This window comes from Portunus trituberculatus, chromosome 20 (assembly GCF_017591435.1).
Source record: "Portunus trituberculatus isolate SZX2019 chromosome 20, ASM1759143v1, whole genome shotgun sequence".
Classification (NCBI taxonomy): domain Eukaryota; kingdom Metazoa; phylum Arthropoda; class Malacostraca; order Decapoda; family Portunidae; genus Portunus; species Portunus trituberculatus.
Window position 1 is genome coordinate 17,231,790 of NC_059274.1, and position 24,183 is coordinate 17,255,972.

Below are 24,183 nucleotides of genomic sequence, written 5' to 3' on the forward strand. Positions count from 1 at the left end.
ATGATTAGTTGTGTTTTCGAGTGTTTTATCCCCTGACTGAGTGATTGTCAGGCGGTCACCACGATCATGAGAGCCGATAAAAGCTGCGATGATTTGCAGGAGATCTGGTGAAATGTCCAGCTGTGACTCATGCAACATTGGAAACGCAAGCTGAGAAAGTGTGTGTGTGTGTGTGTGTGTGTGTGTGTGTGTGGGGCTGAGTCATTGTTAATGCTGCGTCGTTAGTGTCAAGTCGGTAGGAAGCTTTAAAAGAAGATTAGATAAATTTATGGGTGGAGATGATGGAAGGAATTAATTGTCAAGTAGAAACACCAACTGGAGACGTAACAAACAACAAATTCTGGTCTCAACAAACAGTACTTTGAGATAAAACAAGATATACATAAAACTGTCAAACCAGTTAACGTTCCCACCATGAGAGAGAGAGAGAGAGAGAGAGAGAGAGAGAGAGAGAGAGAGAGAGCTTAGTAATCCTCCCTGACGAGTGATGTGACGTCACTGTGAGGTGTGCATGGGAGGAATGTCGCTGCAAACCGGGCCGTGGTCAGACAGGATAGAAACGAAGACTTGAGACGTAAAAGTGTGAATAATTCTTGGTTTTACTACCCGTCGTAGAGAGAGAGAGAGAGAGAGAGAGAGAGAGAGAGAGAGAGAGAGAGAGAGAGATGGAAAGAGGGAAACTGATAACACAAAACTTTATATGTAGAGGTGTGTGTGTGTGTGTGTGACAGAGAGAGACAAAGACAGACAGACAGACAGACAGACAGAGACGGCAAGAAGGAAACTGTAAACACAAAACTTTAAACATAGGTGTGTGTGTGTGTGTGTGTGAGAGAGAGAGAGAGACTATTGGCTGTACTGAGGGAGAGAGGAGACGCAAAAGTGAAGAAAGCAACCTTGGCAGTTCTTCGTAACGTGCTGGGGAAAAAGTGTACTGATATTGAGTGAACGTATGTCTCGTGGCTGAGATAAAGCACGGACTGGCAGACGGTTCTTGACAGCCCACCCAACTGACAACACCTAACAACACTCAGCCTTTCCTTTCTTACAGTTACCACATGTGAAATTAGCTAAACTGTGCGTCGTAGAGAGAGAGAGAGAGAGAGAGAGAGAGACGTTTATATGCAGAAATGCCTTCCCCTCTCAGTACAACAATTTTCCAAGGCCACAGAGACAACTAGCCAGGTTCTCAAGACAGTTTCTTTTCGTAATAAACTAGAAATCTTGCCAATCTATCACCAGAATGATAAAAAAAAAAAATACTCTTAAACACACGAGTATCTTCAACTGGAGCCTTTGGAGAGTAGTGATGGTGAGAGAGCAAAGCGTTTTAGAGTACAGGCCAGAGAGAGACGATAAGGTAAAGAAAATGACTTGTATACACCCCTCCTCGTTGGCCAGATGACGTCACTACTTGGTATGAGAGAAGTGTCGCTACGTATCCTCAATTGAAACGCTTTGTTCTCCCATCAAGACTAGTATTTTCCCAAAGCCACCAAGAGACTAGTCAGGTTCCCGTGTGTGTTTCTGCCATGCGCGGTGTAGAAACCTTGTCAAACCATCACTGTCTTCAGGAAAACTTCATTGAAAAAACTACCAATTAACAATATAACTCGTTGAATGTAGTGGTGATTTGATGGTTGAGCGTTGGAATGGTGAATGAAGAGGAGAAGGGGAAGGAATTAGAGGAAGAGGGAAGAGGAGGAGGAGGAGTAGGTAGTTTCAGCTTAATTCATGATACTTAGGAAACAGGTTAACATGATAAGGAAAATGGAGGAAAAAGAGAAGAAGAAGGAGAAAAGTTTGTTTAATCTCTTCACACGGGAAACGACGAAGGAAGAGGAGGAGGAGGAGGACGAGTAAAAGGATGGGGAAGAGTAGAAATATTTGCATTGAAGCTGCCACACCAAATGAGACGTGAGACCTGACAGAAGTGAGTCGGGAAGCTGAAGGCGAGTGAAGGTTTTCCTCTCCGCACATCAAAAAACTGGGTCCTTCAATGTTGTATGGCGGCGTGTTGTGGTGCGGGGTTGTGTGGTGTGTGTTGTGACGCGGAGTTGTGTGTGTGTGTTGTGTTGTGGTGCGGGATGTGTGGTGTGCTGTGACGCGGGGTTGTGTGTGTTATGGTGTAATGTGTCGCGGGGTTGTATGGTGTGTGTTATGGTGGTGTGTCACGGCGCGGAGTTGTGGTGTAATGTCGCAGCGCGGAGACGCACGCTCCTAGGCTCGCGCTGAACAAACAGGACAGACGAGTTTTCCTGAACCCGTTATTAAGTTGGCGGCGTGCAGGCAGGCAGCGGCTCCCGGCCTGTTGTCACTGCATCACGCCGCAGGTCACATTACCAGCGTTCATGTCGCGAGAAGCGCCTCTCCCTACCACCCTCTGCCAAGTTGTAGCGTGAAGCAGACTCCCAGGCACGCCTCTCCAGGCAGTGGAGATGAGGCAGCACCTCGTGATGGATAACCACCGCACTGAGTTGTGGTGAGCACGTCAGCACGTAGCCTGTCAGCAACCCCTGGCACTGCACTGTGTGACTGCATGGATGGAAACAAAGCCTCACGTGCAAGAGTGGGAGAGAATGGTGACGGTTCTGGCCCTCCTGGGGACTGTTCCTGCTGCCTGTGCGTGATGAGCACTACTGGTCCCGCACACAGGTGTGTAGCGTCCTTCAGACCCGTCACTGTGTGGTGACAGGTACTGCCTCACCAGGTTAGGCAGCAGCAGCAGCAGCAGATACGGAGGCCACAGCGAGCAGCGACGTCAGGCAGTCAGTCAGCGCCTCAGCTGAGCTGCCTGCTGCCCGCCTGCCTCAGTCTTCCGTGGACAGTGGTGCGGGACGGGTGCAGCTGCCGCGGGCCTGGACGCCACTCCTCGCGAACCTGTTGCTTGTTGCGATCTTCATCAAGGCGTCGCGTCGCGCCCGTACCCAGCTTGATGCGGTGCCCGTACCCGTGTCCTGTCAGTGCCTGCAGTGAGAGGGCGGCGGTCAGTGCAGTGAAGGGAAAGGCCGCAAAGTTATGTGGTGAATGAAAATTAGGAAGTGATTCGTGTGAGCAGAGTGACCGTAGGCGGATCTAAGGCGAGGAGCCGGTGGTGCGCTGGACACCTGCTGCAGGAAGGAAGTGAAAGTGACGCACCTGCACCGTCTCACGCCCGCCGGGGCCACGCCTGCGCCATGATAGAGAGGGAGTCCTTCGCCAGGGCGTCGCTCCGCCGCTGGAGGAAGAGAGGCGCAGGTACGTTTTGTATGACGTGTTGGTGACGTAGGCGATGTGACTTATGATGTCACTCCCCGATGAGCTGCGGCAGGTGTGTGGCAAGAGGTGGCTCTGTGGCGCTGCTGCCTGCTGCTGTGTTGAGCACGAGGGCCACTTGCGGAAACAGCGAGGCACCACAGAGGGGAAAATTAAGCATGCTCTGGTAGGCTTTCTTTGTTTGAAGTGTGAAGTTTATCTCTCGTGTGTGATCACCACTCCAACCAAGGTGACTCAATGCCAGCGGTGAACAGGAAGCCAGCCAGGCCGTGGGTGTGGTGGGCGCGTGAGTGTTATCAAGGCAGCACCAAACACTCGGGGCAGTCTCAGCCTCAGCCTCAGCCTGCGCCGCCACTCTGCCAGCCAGACAGGTTTGAAGGTCGCCGTGGCGCACAGTGGCACATGCCGTGGCGGGGTGTGCAGGGCACGTGTCCTGCCAGGACAGCTGATGGGACGTGAGGCTTTGGTTGCAGCGACCAGTGTGAAGTGTGAACGCGTTCCCTTTGTTGATGTGTAGGCCTCGTGGTCAAGGCGAGGCAGGCAGACGGGCGGGCGGGTGGGTGGGGTGGGATGGGGTGCAGAGGGACGGGTCGCCGCCTGTCTGCTGCCCGCTAGACGACGAGTTGCCTGACTCACCTCTCACCTCGCTGCACTAAATTGGTGATCATCACCACCACCACCACCACGTCACCGAGGGTGAGTCGTCGGGTCGCTGGAGGGTGCCAGGTTTCACGGCTGCTGCGGAGCCTTCTGTTCAGTCCTTCTGACAAGCAGCGGAGGCGCGGCCGCGGAGTGACGTTTGATTTAGGTTGACGTCATGGCCGCGAAGAGATGAGAGGCGCCTTGTGGTGACTGATGCTGTCACCACTCACCACGCTGCCCCCCCCACCCCCTAAGCCACCTTGATGCGAGCACTGCCTGCCACAGGGCGAGTAGCGGGTGCTATCTGTACCGCAGGTGGTGCAGCCTGTGGAGGCGTGGACGCACCTGCTGCAGGCCCGCTGATGCAGCAGAGCCTGGCGGCGGCCGGCCTGGCCACGTGAGATGCAGCATCGCGTTTTGGGTTCGACCGCTGCGGGTCACTGCTCTGTGTTGACTCTGGATCATCGCGTGCTGCTGCTGAGTACACTGCAGTGCTGCCGCGATGCTGGACGTCCTTTGTCCTCTCTCTCTCTCTCTCTCTCTCTCTCTCTCTCTCTCTCTCTCTCTCATAGCCAATAGGGAGGACAGACTGAAAGACAGCGACGAGAGAAATCCGAGGCAGCGGCAGGAGGAACACGAGGCAGGAAAGTTTCATGAGATGGCCAACACGCCGAGGTTAGTGTGCCTGTGTTGCTCGGCGGAGACTGGAAGCCTCGCATTTCCGTTATACGGCGTCTGCTTAGTGTGTTGTACAGTACTACCTGCCAAGTGTGTCCCGATGTGTCAGTGTGACGCAGACACTTAGGAAATATCTGCTGCGGTAGTGGTGGTGGTGCCCTCGGGGCATGGAATGGTGTAGTAGTTATAGTATAGGGATGTGAAATGACGCAGGTGATGGTGGTGGTGGTAGCGATGGCAGGGACTGAAGAAAACAAGGCCGTAAATCAAAAATGTGGGTATCAAAACAAAACTGTGTGTGTGTGTGTGTGTGTGTGTGTGTGTGTGTGTGAGGGACGAGGCGAGGCGAGGTGAGGTCAACACTCCCCGTCCTCCTCCTTCCCCCCCTATTCACCACTTTGCCCACACCCAGTTGAGGAAGGAGAGGAGGACTCAGTTAAGGTTTGACAAGCGAGTGTGACTGTGGGAGTGTGTGACCATCGCCGCGTACCACTCTTACCTCCTCCTCCTCCTCCTCCTCCTTAGACAGCAAGCAGGATTATCCACCACCGCCTCTAGCTCTCGAACAGGGGTGAGTGTTTGTCTGTGTGTGTGTGTGTGTGTGTGTGTGTGTGTGTGTGTGTGTGTGAGCGCCTCAGGATATGGTGATGGTGGCCAGGAAGGACAGATGGTGCTGGAAAACTTACGAGAATGTGTGTGTGTGTGTGTGTGTGTGTGTGTGTGTGTGTGTGTGTCCCGTCAGATGAAATAGAGTGTATCTCCCAAGGTTAGAAAGATATCACTGTATAGACCTTGATATCCTCCATCCTGCGTTACGTGGACGAGCATTATCACTTCTCTCTGCGCCAAGTGTCCGGCAGCGTTTGGTTGGCGATGGACTGTGACCTGAGCGGGACAGAGATCGTGGTTGTTGGTGGGCCGTGTTGTGCCCCGAGGCGAGCAGAGCCGCGAGGGACGGCCAGGGGACAGAAAGAGCGGTGACCGGTGCTGTCCATCTCAGAAATAGTGTACCGCAGATGGAAGGAAATTATTTGTTCGGAAGTCGAGTGAACCCCTTCAGAACCTTAACTTAACGCGTTTTCATTTTCAGTCTGGTTACTATTTCGTGATTCTATAAAACTTCACAAACTTATGTGGGGGATTAAAATAGTGAAAACTCTGGCCATTAATCTTCTGACCTCCATAGACCCTTCCTAATGTTAATAAAATGGTCTAATCACACCGAAAACTCAAGCTAGAAATGCATCTCAGTACTGAAGGAGTTAAATCATGTTTCTGTTTTGTAAGAAGAAAACAGGAGTGTGACTAAGTGTGTGATGAAGAGATGAATCACACCTTACCCAGGAAATCCCTCACGTCATGGTAGATTCTGTAAAAGTAACGGAAGCACAAACGAAATATAGAAATACAACTAAACAGCACAAACAGACGGAAAATAAGAGATGTATACAATTAATAGAAGGAAATTTTCCACTCAGAAAAGTTTGTATCCGGGTTTTGGTTCCTGTATTGTAGGAAAGAAACAAAAACACAACAGAACATGGACCTTGTTTATACCACACATTGAATTTCCCAAGAGGAAAAGGGATGCGTTAGGGAGGCAGACTATTTTCCAAGGCCACAAATACTTAATCTTTTGAGTACACCAGGATGCGTTTTCATATTCATTCTGGTTACTATTTGGCGATTTTATACAGTTTCAGAATCACATGTTGGGACTAGAATAGTGAAGACTCAGGCCATTAATCTTTTCACCTCCATAGACCCTTCCTAATTTAAATATAATCGTCTAATCATACCCAGAAATCAAAGTAAAAATGCGTCTCAGTATTAAATAAGTTAAGGGTGTTTCTCCTATTGATAATGTAAAACTCATGCTAACATGTCACTAGAACCTAGAAAAATCCTTAAAATGAGTGTAATTTCAACTAGAGAGGCAGTGGAAGTTCTTAAATGCTTTGCTCTCTCATTACTACCATTTTCAAAGGCCACAGAAATTTTCAAGGGTGTTTCTCCTATTACTAATGTAGAACCCATGCCAACCTGTCACTGGAACCTTGAAAAATCGTTAAAATGAGTGTAGCTTCAACTGGAGACTTGACTGTAGGAGAAGTGCAGCGTGGGTGTGTTTCAGGATAAGGGTCTTTGTGGTGACGCTGTGGTGAGTGTGGGCGTGACGAGAGGCGGCACAGAATAGAGACCCAGACATCTCTAACTCACACATACACACACCCCTCTCTCAGCAGGTGCTCAGATTTAATTGCTCGTGCCCAGTAATTGGCAAGCGTGTGATGTACTACACTGATCCTTGTGTGTGTGTGTGTGTGTTTGCGGTTTAGATAATTTTTTTTTTTCATTATGTGGATAGAGAAAAAGAGAGAGAGACAGAGACAAATTTACTGGCTCCTCCTCCTCCTCCTCCTCCTCAGTTGCGGCAGGAAGGCAATTAATGACTGTCAACCATCAGGCGAAGGTTTCACGGGCAGCAAGTCTCGAGTCGCTTCGTGTCCTTGGTGACCGGGTCGGGTGTGCGGGGCCTAGTGGGGCGGGGCGCGGTGACTGCCAGTTGCACCTCCGCCAACTGGATCACTAGTCTGTATGTGTGTCGAGGTGACGTGTCGTGTTGTGTCCAGGTAGTGAATGTCTTGGTTTGCATCGTGGGAGAGAGGGACAGATAAGGACCGTGATATAAAGCCGTACCTTCACTCTAGTGTTATAAAGCTGGACCTCCACTCTAGTCTAGTGTTATAAAGCTGGACCTCCAATTTAGTCTTATTACGGTTCTATAGTGGCAGATTACCCCCTTCAGTACTGAGACGCATTTTTACCTTGATTTTTGGGTGTGATTAGACGATTTTATTTGCATCAGGAAGGGTCTATGGAGGTCAGAAGATTAATGGCCAGAGTCTTCACTATTCTAATCCTAACACACGTTTCTGAAGCTGTGTGGAATTGCCAAAATAGTAGGAACACACAAGGACCGTATTATAAAGTTGTTACCTTCTCTCTTAGTCTTCTTACGAGTATTACGGTTGTAGGGGCAGATTAACTCCTTTCAGTACTAAGACGCATATTTACCTTGATTTTTTGGTTAAGTTAGGTTAGGTGAGTATTTGGTGATAAAGAAGGAGGGGCAGAAGGAGAGAATAAAGTGTGTGTAAACCTCTTCAGTACTGGAGCGCATTTTTACCTTCATTTTTATTAAGTTAGGAAAGATTAAGTGAATATTTAGCGATGGAGAAGGAGGAGGAAGAGGAGGAGACAATAAAAAGTGTATGTAAACCTCTTCAGTACTGGAACGGATTTTTTACCTTGATTTTTAGGGTTTGATTAGACGATTTTGCATCAGGAAGGGTCTATGGAGGTCAAAAGATTAATAGCCAGAGTCTTTACTATTCTAATCACAACGTGTGTTTCTAAAGCTGTATATCCAAATAGTAACCAGAATGAATGTGAAAACGTGTCGTGGTAATGAAGAGATTAAGAGGATGTATGCATTGTTTACTGGAGGAACACTCTTGCAAACCCCACTTGTCATCTCTGTGGCCTTGGGGAACTCCGTCGCTTTGAGTGCTGAGTATCTTAATATGAAGAGTATAGGTTTAATGATTATATAAAAAAAAATCTCTCTCTCTCTCTCTCTCTCTCTCTCTCTCTCTCTCTCTCTCTCTCTCTCTCTCTCTCTCTCTCTATATATATATATATATATATATATATATATATATATATATATATATATCTCTCTCTCTCTCTCTCTCTCTCTCTCTCTCTCTCTCTCTCTCTCTCTCTCTCTCTCTCTCTCTCTCTCTCTCTCTCTCTCTCTCTCTCTCTCTCTCTCTCCACAGCCCGAGTACAACAATCTACAAGTGTCATGGTGTTTCAGAAAGTGTCAAAACGTGTCATAAAGTATCAATAATTTGTCGAGAAGTATCAAAACACTATAAGAAACGTGTCAATAGAAGTATAAAGATATAAAGGTGTCAAGTGTCAAAAAGATTAAGACAGAGTGGAAGAGTGACAAGGTAAGACAGAGTGGAAGAGTGACAAGGGAGTGTGTGTGTGTGTGTGTGTGTGTGTGTGTGTGTGTGTGTGTGTGTGTGTGTGTGTCATTCACCACGGTCGTTTGCTGGTCACTCAGCCAGTCTTCCCCATTACGGAGCGAGCTCAGACCTCATAGACCGATCTTCGGGTAGGACTGAGACCACAACACACTCCACACACCGGGAAAGCGAGGCCACAACCCCTCCAGTTACATCCGTACCTATTTACTGCTAGGTGAACAGGGGCCACACATTAAGAGGCTTGCCCATTTGCCTCGCCGCGCCTGGATTCGAACCCGGCCCTCTCGATTGTGAGTCGAGTGTGCTAACCACTACACTACGCGGTGTGTGTGTGTGTGTGTGTGTGTGTGTGTGTGTGTGTGTGTGTGTGTGTGTGGTTCGTGGCGCCCCTCTAATTCAATGAAGCGTTGAGTGTCATGCGTTAAGCTTTCACGTGCATCCGCCAGGGAGAGAGAGAGAGAGGGTCTTGAAAATTAAAAAGAATGAAGAAATAAGTCAAATTTTGAGAGAACTATTTGGATGAGAGAGAGAGAGAGAGAGAGAGAGAGAGAGAGAGAGAGAGAGAGAGCATTAAGTAAGAATAGTCATGAAAATAAAAAATAAATGAAGAAATGAGTCAAATTTTGCGAGAAAGATCTGGAGAGAGAGAGAGAGAGAGAGAGAGAGAGAGAGAGAGAGAGAGAGAGAGTGGTCAGCAGGTGTTCCGGTTGACCTCTTCCAGTGTACACTTCTGCTGCTGGGAGTGTCCACCCCTCCCCCTCCCATCCTTCCACCCTTCTTCACCATCCCCTCGTCCCCCTTCTCTCCCTTCTCTTCCCTCGGGGCTCACGCTTTCACCCCCATCACCACGTACCTATGATTCAGGAGCGCCTCTGTGTGTGTGTGTGTGTGTGTGTGTGTGAAGGTAGAAAGTTCCCCCGTATTAATTCCACGTCGTTTTTGTTTTAGAGAGAGAGAGAGAGAGAGATGTCACGTATATAAACTATCATAGCGTAACAACATTGACACACTCACTCACTCAAGTCTAGGAAGAGAGAGAGAGAGGGACAGGGGAGAGGAGAGAGGAGAGGCCAGTGTTTATCTTGGCACTCTTCCAACACGCCCCCCGCCCCCCCAACCCCACCCACGCCTAGTTAAGCTGTAACATGCCGCCCACACCGCCCATCACGCCTCCCTAGACAGGCTCATCACCCACACAGCTGCACGCCCACGCCCGCGCACTGACGCCTTCCCTGTACCCACTCACGCCCACACGCGCCCACTCATTCAAGCCACGAAAGAGCAAGAATTGAGTGTTTCCGAGAGAGAGAGAGAGAGAGAGAGAGAGAGAGAGAGAGAGAGAGAGAGAGTGGCGTGGTTCTGAGGAAAGCTTTCGTGTTTGACTCATTCTAGAGAGAGAGAGAGAGAGAGGGGAAATAAGTCTCTAGGTTACTTGCTTGCGGTTGTAAGAGAACTTCCGGTGTGTGTGTGTGTGTGTGTGTGTGTGTGTGTGTGTGTGTGTGTGTGTGTGTGTATGTGTATCTGTCTGTGTCTGTGAGTCTGTCTGTCTACCTGTGTGTGTGTGTGTGTGTGTGTGTGTGTGTGTGTGTGTCTGCGTCTGCCAGTTGAAAATGGTTTGAAATTATGTCAAGTGTATCTCCTCCTCCTCCTCCTCCTGTTTTGTTTGGACTTCCTTTTTATTCCTCCTCTAAACATTAAGAGGAACAAATTACATCTTTTTCTTTTTCTTCTTCTTCATTAATAAGTCGCGTGTGCCTCTAGAATGGAGGAGGTGGGGGTGACAAAGGTAGATGTGTGGTCTCTCTCTCTCTCTCTCTCTCTCTCTCTCTCTCTCTCTCTCTCTCTCTCTCTCTCTCTCTCTCTCGGTGGTGGTGAGAATGGTGATGAGAGGAGGAAGGGAAAGGATTGAGAGAGATGGTGTGGGAGAGAGGTCTTGGCCAGGTCACCATTCCCGCTTGAGAGAGAGAGAGAGAGAGAGAGAGAGAGAGAGAGAGATTCCAGCACGTGTTAACTCGGCTTCCGGGAATATATCGTGGAATATTTCTCTCTCTCTCTCTCTCTCTCTCTCTCTCTCTCTCTCTCTCTCTCTCTCTCATACACAAAATAAGATAATAACTCAAACATTTCCTGTACAACTTAAACGGAGGAGGAGGAGGAGGAGGAAGAAGATGATGGGGAGAAGATGGAATGGTGAAGGAGATGGGGAGGAAAGAAGGAATGGGGGAGTTTAAAGTGAAGAAGTGAATAGATGAAGGATGGGTGAGGGGATAGGGGGGAATGGCAAGAGGGGAGGGGTGATGAGTAAGAAGTGGAAGGGAGGGAGTGAGGGAGGCAGGGAGGCGCGCAGGACAAGAAAGGAAAAGAAAAAAAAAAGAAAAAAAAGTGTTGGTGAAAATATTGTTTTTATTATATAGAAAAAAATACATTATCTTTTCCTTCCATTCTTTTCGTCACCTTGAAAAAAAAATGCTAATAGATAAGAAAAAAAGAAAAATAAGATCGAATCAGTTTTTATTCTCTCTAATTCTATAATATCTTGCCTTGAGTGTTATTATCAGTGTTGTTCGTTGTATTTTCATATATTTATAACACTACCAGAGAGAGAGAGAGAGAGAGAGAGATATGAGGTGCACCACTATTACAGTTATATCAGTAATAGGGAAGAAGGAAGGAAGAAAGGCAAGAGTCAAGAGGAAGGAGTGGGAAGGTTAAGAGGAAGTAAGAGTTAAGAATAAGAATACGTGTGATGTTTGTTATGAGGACGACAATTTCGCGGCCACTTTCAGAGAGAGTGGTGGTGGTGGTGGTGGTGGTAGTGACCTTGGGTTGGGGACTGGTGGCGGTTGTGGGAGTTTTCTTGCAACCTGAGTATAGTTTGTGGGAACCTGTTGGCCACACTGAGAACCTGCGCTCTCTCTCTCTCTCTCTCTCTCTCTCTCTCTCTCTCTCTCAAATCTTATCGTCTTTTTTTCACATTTAGCAAGTTCCTGAGGTTTTATTGAATATTTAAGACGTTTCTCATGGCTTCTAACTGTTCAACAATGCTCATGTGTCGTGGTAAGGATGGAATGACCAGGAAAACCCGACCGATCATCTCCGTGGCCTTTGCATGCAGTCTGAATGGGAGAACAAAAGCGTCTAGGTCAGTGGTTCCCAACCTAGGGGTAAATTACCCCAGTGGGGTAATGACCCCATATTTTTGGGGTAATGGATGTTTGGCATGGGATGAGGAAATCAGTTTATATTTTCATATAATTTCAATGAAGATTTCTATTAATTTTTTCTGCTTTCTATGTATGAAATAAAATTACTTCTTTTCGTATTATAGATTTGTATTATTGTATTGCATAGTTTCTATTTTGTCTGCTTTAGAAGTATGAAATAGTTACTTCTTTTCCTATATTACGAGTATTTGTTCATTGGGGTAATGGATGATTGTGAAATTGTATTTTTGGGTAATCGCTGCGAAAAGGTTGGGAAACACTGGTCTAGGTATACAAGCTTTCATAACCTCAAATGGTCGCCCGTCACTGTCAGTCCGTTTCCTCTGCTGCGACTCCTCTCTGTCCCAGCACTTCCTCTCCTATATGTCGTAATGGCGTAACTTTCGTGGATGTACAGGGTTTTCTTTCTTCTCTCCATGTGTCTTTGGTTATGGAGGTGTTCTTGTCCTGACACCTGCTGAGCGTTTGGGGTCGAGGGAACGTATTTTTAAAGGGTAAGGCTTCTCGAATCCTGACTTCTCTTTCAGCAGGTTCTGTTGGGAGTTGTTGGTGTTTACAAGGGTGTTTTCAAAAAGGAATCTACACTTTAACCCCTTCAGTAGTGGGACATATTTTTACTTTGAGATTTGTGCACGATTAGACTATTTAATTGACATAAGGAAGGGTCTATTAAGGTCAGAAGATTAATGGCCACAGTTTCCGCTCTTTTCTGAAGTTGTATAAAATCACCAAATAGTAACCAGAATGAATATGGATACGCGTCATGCTACTGAAGGAGTTAAAGACTTCAGGTGGGAGTTATTGGTGTGTTCAAGGGTGTTTTCATGCCTCTGGTGTGAGGATTCTATACTTTAGTCAGGCTGAAGCTGAAGTTAATTACGTAAAGGTGTTCTCAAGGGTATGTTCTTGTCTCTCGTAATAGTTTAACAGTCTCTGCTGCACGGAAAACAAATATATATATATATATATATATATATATATATATATATATATATATATATATATATATATATATAAGAACCGAACTTATCTTTGTGTCCTTTGAAGATAGACGTGGTGAGAGAACAAAGCTATACCCCTCCCCCCTTCTTATATTAAGGGACAAACAGGAGGGGCGGAAAAGGAGCGGGCGGCTGCCCTGGCGTGGCGTGGCGTCGGTGACCGGTAGTGCGTCACCCGTTGCCCTGCGTCACGTTTAATTAGTCCTGATAACCATTTCCAAGTACTGGCTGTGAATGATTGTTTGTTTGGAGGCGACACGAACCAACAGCCCCGTCCACCCATCTATTTGTCTCTCTATTAATTGTGTACATTTAGGTTATATTCAGAAACGCCTTCCCCTCTCACTACGACAGTTTTCCAAGGACACAGAGACAACTAGCCAGGTTTTCAAGAGTTTCTCCTTTTAATAAACTAGAAATCGTGCCAGTTCATCACCAGAACCATAAAAATCTCCTTAAAAACACGAGTATCTTCAACTGCTGTAGTCTTTGGAAAGCAGTGATGGTGAGAGAGCAAAGCGTTTCAGAATACGGGCCTTAACCTCATCATTCTCTCTCTCTCTCTCTCTCTCTCGTAAGGAAAGTTGCAGGAAGCCATTAGACCTACTCGTGGCAGTGCTTGTATAAGACATGCCTGCTTTTCACCACCTGTCATTCCTATTCATCAATCTATCTCATCTTTTCAATCTCCCTATCGACGCACCACTACTCGTACATGTGTTAACTCCCTGCTTGCCGAGTCTCGTCCTGCCGTCCACCACAGTCTGGGAACCCACTCCTCCTCCTTACCTCCCGTTTTGTTTGACTGACTGGAGAGAGAGAGAGAGAGAGAGAGAGAGAGAGAGAGAGAGAGAGAGAGAGTGTATCATGTAGGTTATATATTTTAAGGAAAGCAAGCATTGAGGAAGGAGCAAGGTAAGTAACACAATGATTGACTCTTGCATCAGGTCGCTTTTTGTCACATCAGGTTTATTTTAGCCACTTGCAAAATACTCCCTGTTTTTTTTTTTTTTTTTTTTATTAGATTACCTTGTTACCTGATATACAGACACCTGCCTTCATTGTGCTGATTAAAGGTGTAGAATAGGGATAGTGTTAGTGGTGGTAGTGTGAGGCTAGACCTGTGTTGTGTGGTGTTGCCGGTATGTGGGTGTTGGTGTGCATGGTGCAACACTCCTGCAACACAAGGCATCTCCACGCAACACCTTAGCAATGTCTGTGTTCATGAAACTGAGGTGAACTTGATTAAACGTACAGAATCATATCAATTGTCTATCTGGCTGATTCACTTTGTTTTAGAATTGTATACTTGATACCCATGTGTGTCATTACTGTTTCAGTGTATTGTGTTCCTCAGCCATCAGTCCTCAGGTTATGCTTTCTTATCTTTCACCTGACCTAATCAAATCTTCTACAGGTTATCTGATTTAATTTAATCAAACCTCACCTCACCTTGCATTTCATCTCATCTCACTTCATTTTGATACTTTTCATCTCATTTCTGTTCTTTTAAAGTGTATTCTAGTTTTACCATATCTTGCTGTACCTTAACTAATCATAATTAGTATTGACCTCCTCTTAACCAATGATAGATTCTTCACTGAATGCCTCAGTCAGAATGAGTGCCTTCAGTGTTCTAGTTTGTTGAGAATGATGGTCAGACAAGAAATGGTTGGAAATGCCTTGCATGGTCTCATTCCACCTCCTGAAGAAGTGTGGAGAGCTGGCAGAGGAGCAACTTTGTGGTGCACAGTGTGCCTTGTGTGGTGTGGCCAAGACTCAGGCCCACCAGCTCCCTCACTCCCTCCTCACACAGCACAGCAGCCAGTGTGTCTTGACAGGCCAGGGGAACAACTGAGCTATTTCCAACAACTGATGATGTGACCATCATTCTCACCACATTGAAAGTGTACTCCTGGTCATTGATGACTTGACTCCAAGGCTGGTTCAAAGTGTACCAGGCTCCCTTCTGATCTGAGCTAATCTCATTCTCATTTTGTCTTATCTCACCTCATATCACATCACATGACCTTACCTTACCTTAGCTCATCTCATCTCATCTCATCTCATATCACATCTTATCACATCACGTGACCTTACTTTACCTTAGCTCATCTCATCTCATCTCATCTCATCTCACCTCGCTGCATCTTACATTGCATCATATCGCTTCATCTCACATCAGCTCACCTCGCCTCATATCATATCATATCACATCACACATCACATCACACAACCTTACCTCACATTGCATCATATATCACATCATATCACATCACCTCATCTCATATCACCTCACTTTACATCATACTGCATCACCTCACCTCACCTCATCTAACCTGACTCCCACATGCAGCCTCTTAACTAACTCTCAGGAAAGACAAGCAGTAACCACAGCAGTATTGACATTATAATGTTATGCTCACAGTGATTATTATGTAACTTTACTAGACTAAAAGAATTATTTTGTCTGCCAGAGTAAGACCATTGTGTGATTCTGTAATAATGTCAAGCAAATATGGACATGTAGGTGAAATAGTTGTGGAATTCAATTAACATGTGTACAGTATATAGCAATTTGGTTGTGGGGATGCTGTATATTGCAACACCGGGGAAGGTTGTTCATTGTGGCTAAATATTGATGGGGAAATGGCAATGAGTGTGGTAGTGTTGCTGTCCACATCTGTAGGGCACACTTGTTCTGCTTCCTGTGTCTGGGACCAGTGAGGGCAAGTGTTAGGGCACCAAGAGGGAACACTTCTCAAAATTGTTTTTCCTGATGAGTTTTAAAGCATTTTGTACTAATCTCTTATTTCTTCTTATGGATCATTCAAGGTTTTGTTCATTTATGTGTACATTTAGCATTGGAGGTACAAGAACAATTATTTTCTGCAGACTTTGATTACAAATTAATTCTGAATGCAACAAAGCTCTTCTTTCCATTGTAAATCACTTATTAGTCGTTCCTTTAATGCTGTGAAGTCTGAGAAGATTAATGATAGTGATTCATAACACATTAATTGCAGACTGATAAAAAAAAACCATACATCACTAGTACTAAAAAGACTTTAATTTAGAGGATGAAGAATAAATTGTGTAAAGTAAATACCTAGTTAGCAAAAATATACTTCTCTTCACTGCCAATGAATGAGGACTAGGCAATGAGTTTTTTTGGGGGGAAAGAAGTGGAGCAGCAGGCAGGGAGGCGAGGCATTAATGGTGTGGTGGGTGTTGCAGAGGTGCGGCAGGAGGCGGTCAAGGAGGCGTTGGCACAGTACCAGTCACGACCCAAGAACCTGCCGCTGCCCTCCAAGCGTTCCTCGGTGATGACGGCACGCTCCCCCGATAGACACCATCGCGACTCAGGTGAGCTCCTCCCGTCACCCTTCCTCATCACCAGCCTTGTTTTTCCTTGCAGTGTTGGATGGCTGGTCTATCTGCCTGTTGACCTCCACCTTCATCATCACAATCCTCTTTCACCAGTCTTGTTTTTCCTTACCTGTCTGCCTGTTGACTTCCATCCTTCCTCATCACCATCATCTTTCACCATCCTTAATTTTCCTTTCAATGTTGGATGCCTTGTCTATCTGCCTATTGACTCCCACCCTTCCTCATCACCATCCTCTTTTACCAGCCTTATTTTTCCTTGCAGGTTTGGTTGCCTTGTCCATCTACCTGTTGACGACCACTTTCTTTCACCGTTCTTATTTTTCCTGGCAGTGTTGGATGGCTGGTCTGTCTGCCTGTATTATTTATTTATTTGTTTATTTATTTATTTTTTTTTTTTTTTTTCTTTTTTTAGGGAGAAGTGCTAGGGGAAAAAAAAAAAGGCCTATTGGAATTGCAGTCTCCATAAAAGATGTGAAAGAATTAGTCAAAAGCTTGGGACAAATGTCTTAACACCTCTCTCTTAAAAGAAGTTAAGTTGAAGGAAGATGGAAATACAGAAGCAGGCAGGGAGTTCCAGAGTTTACCAGTGAAAGGTATGAATGATTGAGAGTACTGGTTAACTCTTGTATTAGAGAATTGGACAGAATAGAGATGAGAGGAAGAAGAAAGCCTTGTGCAGCGAGGCCACAGGAGGAGGGGAGGTATGCAGTTAGCAAGATCAATAAGAAGTTAGCATGAAAATAGCAATAAAAGATAGAAAGGGATTGCAACATTTTGGTGGTGAGAAAGAGGGTGAAGACAGTCAGTCAGAGGAGGGGAGTTGATGAGATGAAAAGCTTTTGATTCCACCCTTTCTAATAAAGCTGAATGAGTGGAACCCCCCCCCACCAAACATGCAAAGAGTACTGTTGACCTTTACCCTTCCTCATCACCATCATTATTTACTATTATTTTTTCCTACAGGGTTCATCAGCTTGTAGTCAAGTTTTTGAGTCTCCCAGTCTTTGCTGTTATGCTCAATTTTTCTTTAACCTAACCTAACCCATACTTTTTTTTTTTTCTCTAACAACATCTCTCCTTTACTACTATTTACACTAGAACTCTTCTTATCTTGCTAACTGCCTGGTTTCCTCCTCCCATGGTTTGCCTGCATAATACTTTCTATTCTCTCTCTCTCTCTCTCTCTCTCTCTCTCTCTCTCTCTCTCTCTCTCTCTCTCTCTCTCTCTCTCTCTCTCTCTCCCCTCCTAATGCTTGACACAAATCCGACAGACTCGGAGGACAGTGATGAGGACAGTGTGACAGCCGAAGGCAGCCTTGGAAGCAGCGGGGGTCACAGCGGGTCACAGGGCACGCCAGAGGTCACACGCACACCACTCCTGCTGCCACCACCACAGGTGCCCTCACATGGCAGCGGGGGAGGCACACCTGCTAGCAGCTCCAGCAGCAGTCACCACACCCCGCCCCACCCCATGCAGCCCAAGCAGCAGCAGCCCCTGCCCCCTGTCCCTCCACACAGGTCAGGCCGGCCCCCACTTCTGCACTGTTTGACTCTCCAGGCCATGATGGAGGCTGATCATGGCTACAGAGAGAGAGAGAGAGAGAGATTGAGATTGACACACTTAAGAATATGCAATAAGAATAACTATAAGTAGGGTGAGCAGTGTAGTGGTGTTTGGTGGTGGCCACCCTATGTGGGTTTGCCAACCATGTGTGTTGATAGATATAAATGTTATTATCAGTAGAGATGATCAGTTGTAAGTTGTACAACTTGAGACCAGCAGAATGATGAGTGCATTTTCTTTCCTGGGCAGTCTGAGCAATGGCGGCGAGGAGGAGAGGAGGAGACGAGAGATGACGGACGTGCCCGACCCCATGCGCAGCATTACCTCATGTGAGTCACTGGGTGCTGTGTTGCTGTGTCTGACCTCAGAGCAGCAGGCTGGGACCTCACTCCCAAGGCAGCCTTGCTCAGTGTCTGACCTGACCTGCTGGATGGAAAAGTCTCACATGGAGAGTAGTCACTCGGCAAGTCAGTGAGCTGGCCTGGCAGTGTTGAGGTGGCAGGGTGGCTGGTCTTCATGTGAGGCAGACAGGGTGCACAAAGGGTGCTTGAGCATTGTTGTTGAGGAGTGTTGGCGGCACATGAGCTGCAGTGTGGTGTATGTGTTCAAATGCTCACCAAGTTCATGAATGTTTGCAATTTATCTTCTGCTTCATGATGACATCATGTCTGGAAATTGCTGAAGAAATTTTTTTTTTATCACTTTGCCTCACGCTCAACCCACGTCACAAAGTAAATGTTTGATGAGTCAGACGTGTGTGTGTGTGTCCACTTCCCTGGTTTCCAGACACCATGGTTGAGGAAATTGCTATTTTGTTTGTTTCTTTTCTTTTCTTTTCTTACTTTGGTCAGTTAGAATTAATTGTTGTGTAGCTGAGACAGTTCACAAGTGTTTGCAATACATTACTTTGGTCCACACAGAAGCTGCAACAGGAAGACAGTGTTGTGTAGCTCATACACTTTACAAATGATTGCAGTTTCACAGCCGCCAGACGTGACCAACAACACAGGCAGTGGCAACGCCCGGATGCCCCGTGATGACCGCATCACCCGCTACTCTGGCCCCGCCTCCAGCAGACAGTCCTCTTCTGATGCCGGTGAGCCTCGGGGCGAAGGAAATCTGTGTTGTGTAGAGATCCTTGTGTCAGATGCTTGTAATGACAGATTACCTCTCTGATCCAGTACAATGTTTGCATTGATGCTAAACGTTTGCTTGCCAGTCTGGTGATGCCGTGTGTGTCGCCAGCATTGCCATCACAAGTAATAGTTGTTGACGTTGGCACAGAGTTTTGCTTGTTTTGGTTCCTTAGCAGTACTTGGTATTCCTGCTCTCATGTAATGCATCCTCTCTAACATGTGTTTCAGATCATCTGCTCCTCCTCCAGTTCTTGAGAATGTTCTTATATTTATTTCCTTCATAAACTCTTGCTTTTGTTTTGAGAATCTTATGATTATCTCCACTTTTCTGTCTCATTACTTCCTTGACCATTTGTAACTTTTCAAATGAGTCTGTTGTTTAATGTTTTCCACCTGGTGGTGGTGTTTCCCTGCTCTAGATGGACTGCACAGGGATATTTTGATATATTATGTTTTTTGGGGAATATTTTAAATATTAACAGCTTCTGTTAAAACTTGGCTTATCTCAAGGTTTTAATATAGACTTGTTAACTTTTTAATTATATAGTGCATCCCAGCTAATAGGGTTATCTGGCGAGACACTCCTGTACTAACCTGGGACATTGCTGTGGGCTCTCGGTCTCCGTCTTTGCTCTCACAGACTCAGACGGATGGAGAGACGCTCTCTATCATTTTCCAGAAAATTGGAGAGGAACTGGACGCTGGAAAGTTTCTAACAAGATTCAGCAACTTCTCAACACACTCAAGAGACCAAAAAGACGACCTCTTCCAGAGTTTTACCTCGATGACGAAGAAGATCTGGAAATTGCTGCCAATCCCAAAGACCCAAATGCTCCCAAGCCAGAGGGAATGGTGATGACCCCAGCCAGAGGAGAACAGTTGGTGGTGAGTTGACACACATCATACACACACTATCTCTTAATTGTGTGATCTTGTGTAACAGTACAAGCACTCCCCTGCTTTATTTACCATCACCAGGGATGCACACACACACACACACACACACACACACACACACACACATCAGAGTTTACTTGAGGTGTGGAGTGGAGGGATCTGTGTGACTGATCTTCATCTCAAAATTAATCTTTTGACAGAGTAAATGAAATTGTCTATGCACTGATGAGACAGTCATCTTTGGGGACAGAGGTTGAACAGTTGATGTAGCAATGTTAAAGGAGAAAACCAGCTGCAGTACATAGTGTAAATCCACACAAATTTCCAGATTCCTGCTGGCCTCCCTCGGTCCGTGGAGGATGCAGTGTACCGCTATGGCTCCTCGTCTGGCTACAAGGCACCCGTGGCCACAGTCCTGGATGCCAACGGAAAGCTCTCCGTCTCTCTTACTTATGGTATGAGTTTGTCAACCTAGTTCTGTCTTTGAGTGGAGTTTTGAATGGTGTTGTAAGTTACAGAGCCAAGTATAGTTGTGATCATAAGCCAAAACACTTTTGGCATTCACTTCCACTATAGTTTGTGTTTTTTTGTCAATCTAAAGGCCAGCACTGTACTGAAGGTCTCCCTACAAAACCTGATAATTTATAGATTCAAAATGGACCAGAAGACATTGAGTGTAGAACTGAATGGTGTATGGTACTTGAGTGCTGGCCATGACCACACAGTGTTGGCCAGAACTCTTGCCACCTTGCTAAATGTGTTCCAGTGTCAGCACACACAACTATTGTTTAGTGAGTGAAATATATGCACAGGTCATTTAAGAACAGACAGTTTCTCTCTCTCTCTCTCTCTCTCTCTCTCTCTCTCTCTCTCTCTCTCTCTCTCTCTCTCTCTCTCTCTCTCTCTCTCTCTCTCTCTCTCTCTCTCAATCAATCAGTCTTATCACTGAGCTCATTTGCTTTCAGGTAAATTGTTAAGCAGATCACAGAAGATGGCATACAACCTGCTGACCCGCCTTGGGGGTCGAGGGGAGGGCACGGTGATGCCGGGTGACCGTGTGGCTCTTGTCTACCCTAACAATGACCCTGTCTCCTTTATGTGTGCATTCTACGCATGTCTGCAGGCTGGGCTGGTCCCCGTTCCCATTGAAGTGCCACTGTCAAGAAGAGATGCAGGGTCACAGCAAGTAAGCGATCTTGCCTTGCCTGTTCCTTTGTCTTGTCTTGTCAGTTCACCTACATTGGGTCAGTCTGACTCAGTGTGTTCTTTCCCCATCTGTTGTGGACATAGACACCATGGCATGGGATGTCAGGTTGACCTGGATTACATGAAAAAAACACTTGTGCATAGAAAGATGGATGTGAATTTAATTGATGAGTATTGTGTGAAGACTGTATGTATTCATGATTAGAATTTTTACCATTGTTTTAGTATTGCATTTCTCTGGTGTGTGTGTGTGTGTGTGTGTGTGTGTGTGTGTGTGTGTGTGTGTAGCAGCAGCAGCAGCTCACCAGAGTGGTGAACAGTGTGTCTTGTGTCTCTTGGCACCATAGTTTTGGTTCTGTTCTTCAGTTGGTGTGAGTTGAAGCAAGCAGTCAGAGATACCTTTATAGTTCTGGTATGATAAAGAATAGAATTTTGATATCAAGCTTTACCTAAACTTTGCCCACCACTGAATTTGGTTTATCTTCTAGATCGGGTTCCTGCTGGGCAGCTGTGGGGTGTCAGTGGCCTTAACCTCTGAGGCGTGCTTCAAGGGTATCCCCAAGACCAGTGCTGGGGAAGTGGTGTCCTTCAAAGGGTGGCCTAAGTTGACCTGGTTCATCACCGACCACCTGCCCAAGCCTCCCAAGGACTGGCAGACGCCTCCCAGACACTCAGACGACACGGCGGCATACATAGAGGTGAGACGTCCCGGCCGGTGGTGTCTTGTGCTGGCCGGCCCTCGGCAGTACAAAGCTCATGTCACACTGCACAGTCACTTCAATGTTGCAATCAGAGCCTAACTGAACCTGCAGTCTCTTGGTTCATGAGTTGAAGTCAGAGAAACATCATAAGACTGAAACTAAATCTGTCAATATCACAAATGCTTTTTGAGATGACGTATCTTTTGTCATATAGAATAATTGAGATAAGAGCACACCTTGCCCTCTCTCCTCCCTTTGGTGGGGCTCCCCTCCTCCCACACAGTGTGCACCTCCCTTGCTCATCACATTCCACCACCACCACCACCACCGAGACATGTATCAGGTCTTTTCCACAAGCCATGGTAGACACAGGCAGAAGCTCAACACTTACAATAGAATCACCTTATAATGGCTTGCTCATTTTAAATAATTGATCATGATATTGTTTTGCATGTTGTCACTAAGTATTTTAAAAGATGTTACCAATTTTTGAGGTCTCAGTGAGTCTTAGAACACTAGTTAGTGAGTGTCCACCTCATGGCTTTTCATTGGATGTGAGGAGAGGCTTGGATCATGATTGTAATGATGATTGTTCTCACTAGCTGACCCAGCTATCACCAAGAGGCAGGGATGAGGGGGTGAGACAGGTAAAAGTTTTCAAGATGTTGTTTCCCTGACCAACCTGAAACCTATGTGTAATGTGGTGCTTGAACCCAGTACTATGCTGTCCCATCCAGCACCCTCTCTGCACTGATGGCTGCTCCAGAGCCTCCAGCAAAGCACAAAATGCAATAAACTCAGCCTGTGACAGATAAAACCTTATGTAAATAAGCAAGATTGTGGAAAGATACTGCTGTGTAAATGTCAGTGTACAGTTACTTTCATATGTTGAATTGAATTAAAGGTTTATATGCAAAGTACAAATGGATTGAACTTCTTATAGTAAAAGTGTGACCTGCCACCATGTAGTGTCCACTGATGTATGTTGGTACAAGAAGTGGAAAGCTAATCACTGAAGTATTTAATAGAGCATTTTTCTCGTCCACAATGTTAACACCAGATTTGCTGCACAACTCATTCACTGTTTTTGTCAAAGCAAAACCTGAGTTGATAGATATCAATATCAAGTGTAGAGTGCCGGCCTGTGGCTGTTTTTCCCTTGGTTCAAGCCACACCAGCTGTGCCTGGGCTGCCGCCACTGCCACCGCCACCACCTCTCTCGGTGACCCTTTTAGTCCTGAGACTTCAAGTGTGTGGTGACTCCTCTCCTGCCGTGGAGGGAGATACTCGAGGCTTCACGTTCATTTTGTCAGAGTGATGTGCCAAGTTTGTGCATGTGTTGGTGTGAATGGTGGCGAGATGAGCTGTTTGTGCTGCAGTGCACTGCGCTCCTGCAGGCTGAGGAGCTGTCCATTGGCCCAAAATATTGTGGATCAAAGCATCTGCTCCCCATCCAATAACTTGTTTGCCAGCAAATGTACTGCTACAATAACCATTTTCTAAATGTACTTGAAGACCTCCCAACTCCTGTACATCATTTGAAAAATCATTGCTTTGCTTTATGGCCTTCAGTCTTTCACCCTCTCATCCACAACCATCACTGTGTGTCATTTCTAAATGAAATGTTTTGTGTCCCTGTCTTCTTGTAAACCAAACAGACCTTCCAGCAGAGCCTTACTCGCATAAAGTCCTCAGTGGTGTGAGCCTCGGCCATCCCTTGGCCGTCCCCTCCCCCTTCCCTCCCTCTGTGTGCACAGCTTGGATGGCATAGGAGTGCTTCCCGTGCCCTTATAGTTGTACCAAACACAGTTACTGCACATGCATAAGTTCTTGGGGCTGTGGAGGCTTTGTACTGTACTTGCCATTTGTTTGGTTGTAGTGATAAGTATTGTGATCAATACTTTAGTTATAGCTGGTCACTAACTCTGCTAGAGGCCAGTTTCACTGACTGGTAGTCTGAATTCATTCCGTACAGTCTCTTATGACATACTAAGGAAAGAAACTTATTTGGTGAAGAAGAGCTGTACAAAAATTAGTTATGATAGTATATTGTTTATTCAGGAATATTTTTCACTTTGAAAATTACTTTTTTTTGCAAATTAGTACGTTTCACCCAAAGATTTATTTAATTTGTGTAGATTTCAGTAGCAGTGTTGTGAGCACTTCATTATTTTGCAAAAACTGAGATGCACTTCCTAAATACTTCCAAGGTTCTTGCACAGTGGAAGTCATTTAATTGAGAGCAACAATGTTCCTGATGGCTTTACTTTATTCTCAAATAATGTTCTCCTCAGCTGTTTATGAGCAAATAATTTGGAATTTTTATGGGAGGTGTCCATCTCAACTAAAGATCGAGCCATGCTTAAGGGTGGGTGTAGGTGGTCATTGTTTGGTGGAGAGTGACAAGGGTAACACATGATCTTTGTCA

General features: G+C 45.9%; 1 protein-coding gene across 13 annotated transcripts in view; it reads left to right on the forward strand.

The window, feature by feature from the left end:
• Positions 1–24,183, forward strand: part of LOC123506585 (disco-interacting protein 2-like) — a 486,450-nt gene that overhangs the window by 448,317 nt on the left and 13,950 nt on the right. For 11 of the 13 annotated variants that reach the window (XM_045258807.1, XM_045258810.1, XM_045258813.1 and 8 more), the window contains 8 exons: positions 16,099–16,227; positions 17,523–17,769; positions 18,065–18,144; positions 18,792–18,911; positions 19,592–19,836; positions 20,177–20,303; positions 20,814–21,034; positions 21,543–21,752. In XM_045258807.1, coding sequence (XP_045114742.1) covers positions 16,099–16,227; positions 17,523–17,769; positions 18,065–18,144; positions 18,792–18,911; positions 19,592–19,836; positions 20,177–20,303; positions 20,814–21,034; positions 21,543–21,752 — 1,379 coding nt within the window. The remainder of the gene's footprint in view (positions 1–16,098; positions 16,228–17,522; positions 17,770–18,064; positions 18,145–18,791; positions 18,912–19,591; positions 19,837–20,176; positions 20,304–20,813; positions 21,035–21,542; positions 21,753–24,183) is intronic. The other 2 variants (XM_045258811.1, XM_045258802.1) reach the window with 1 other exon arrangement.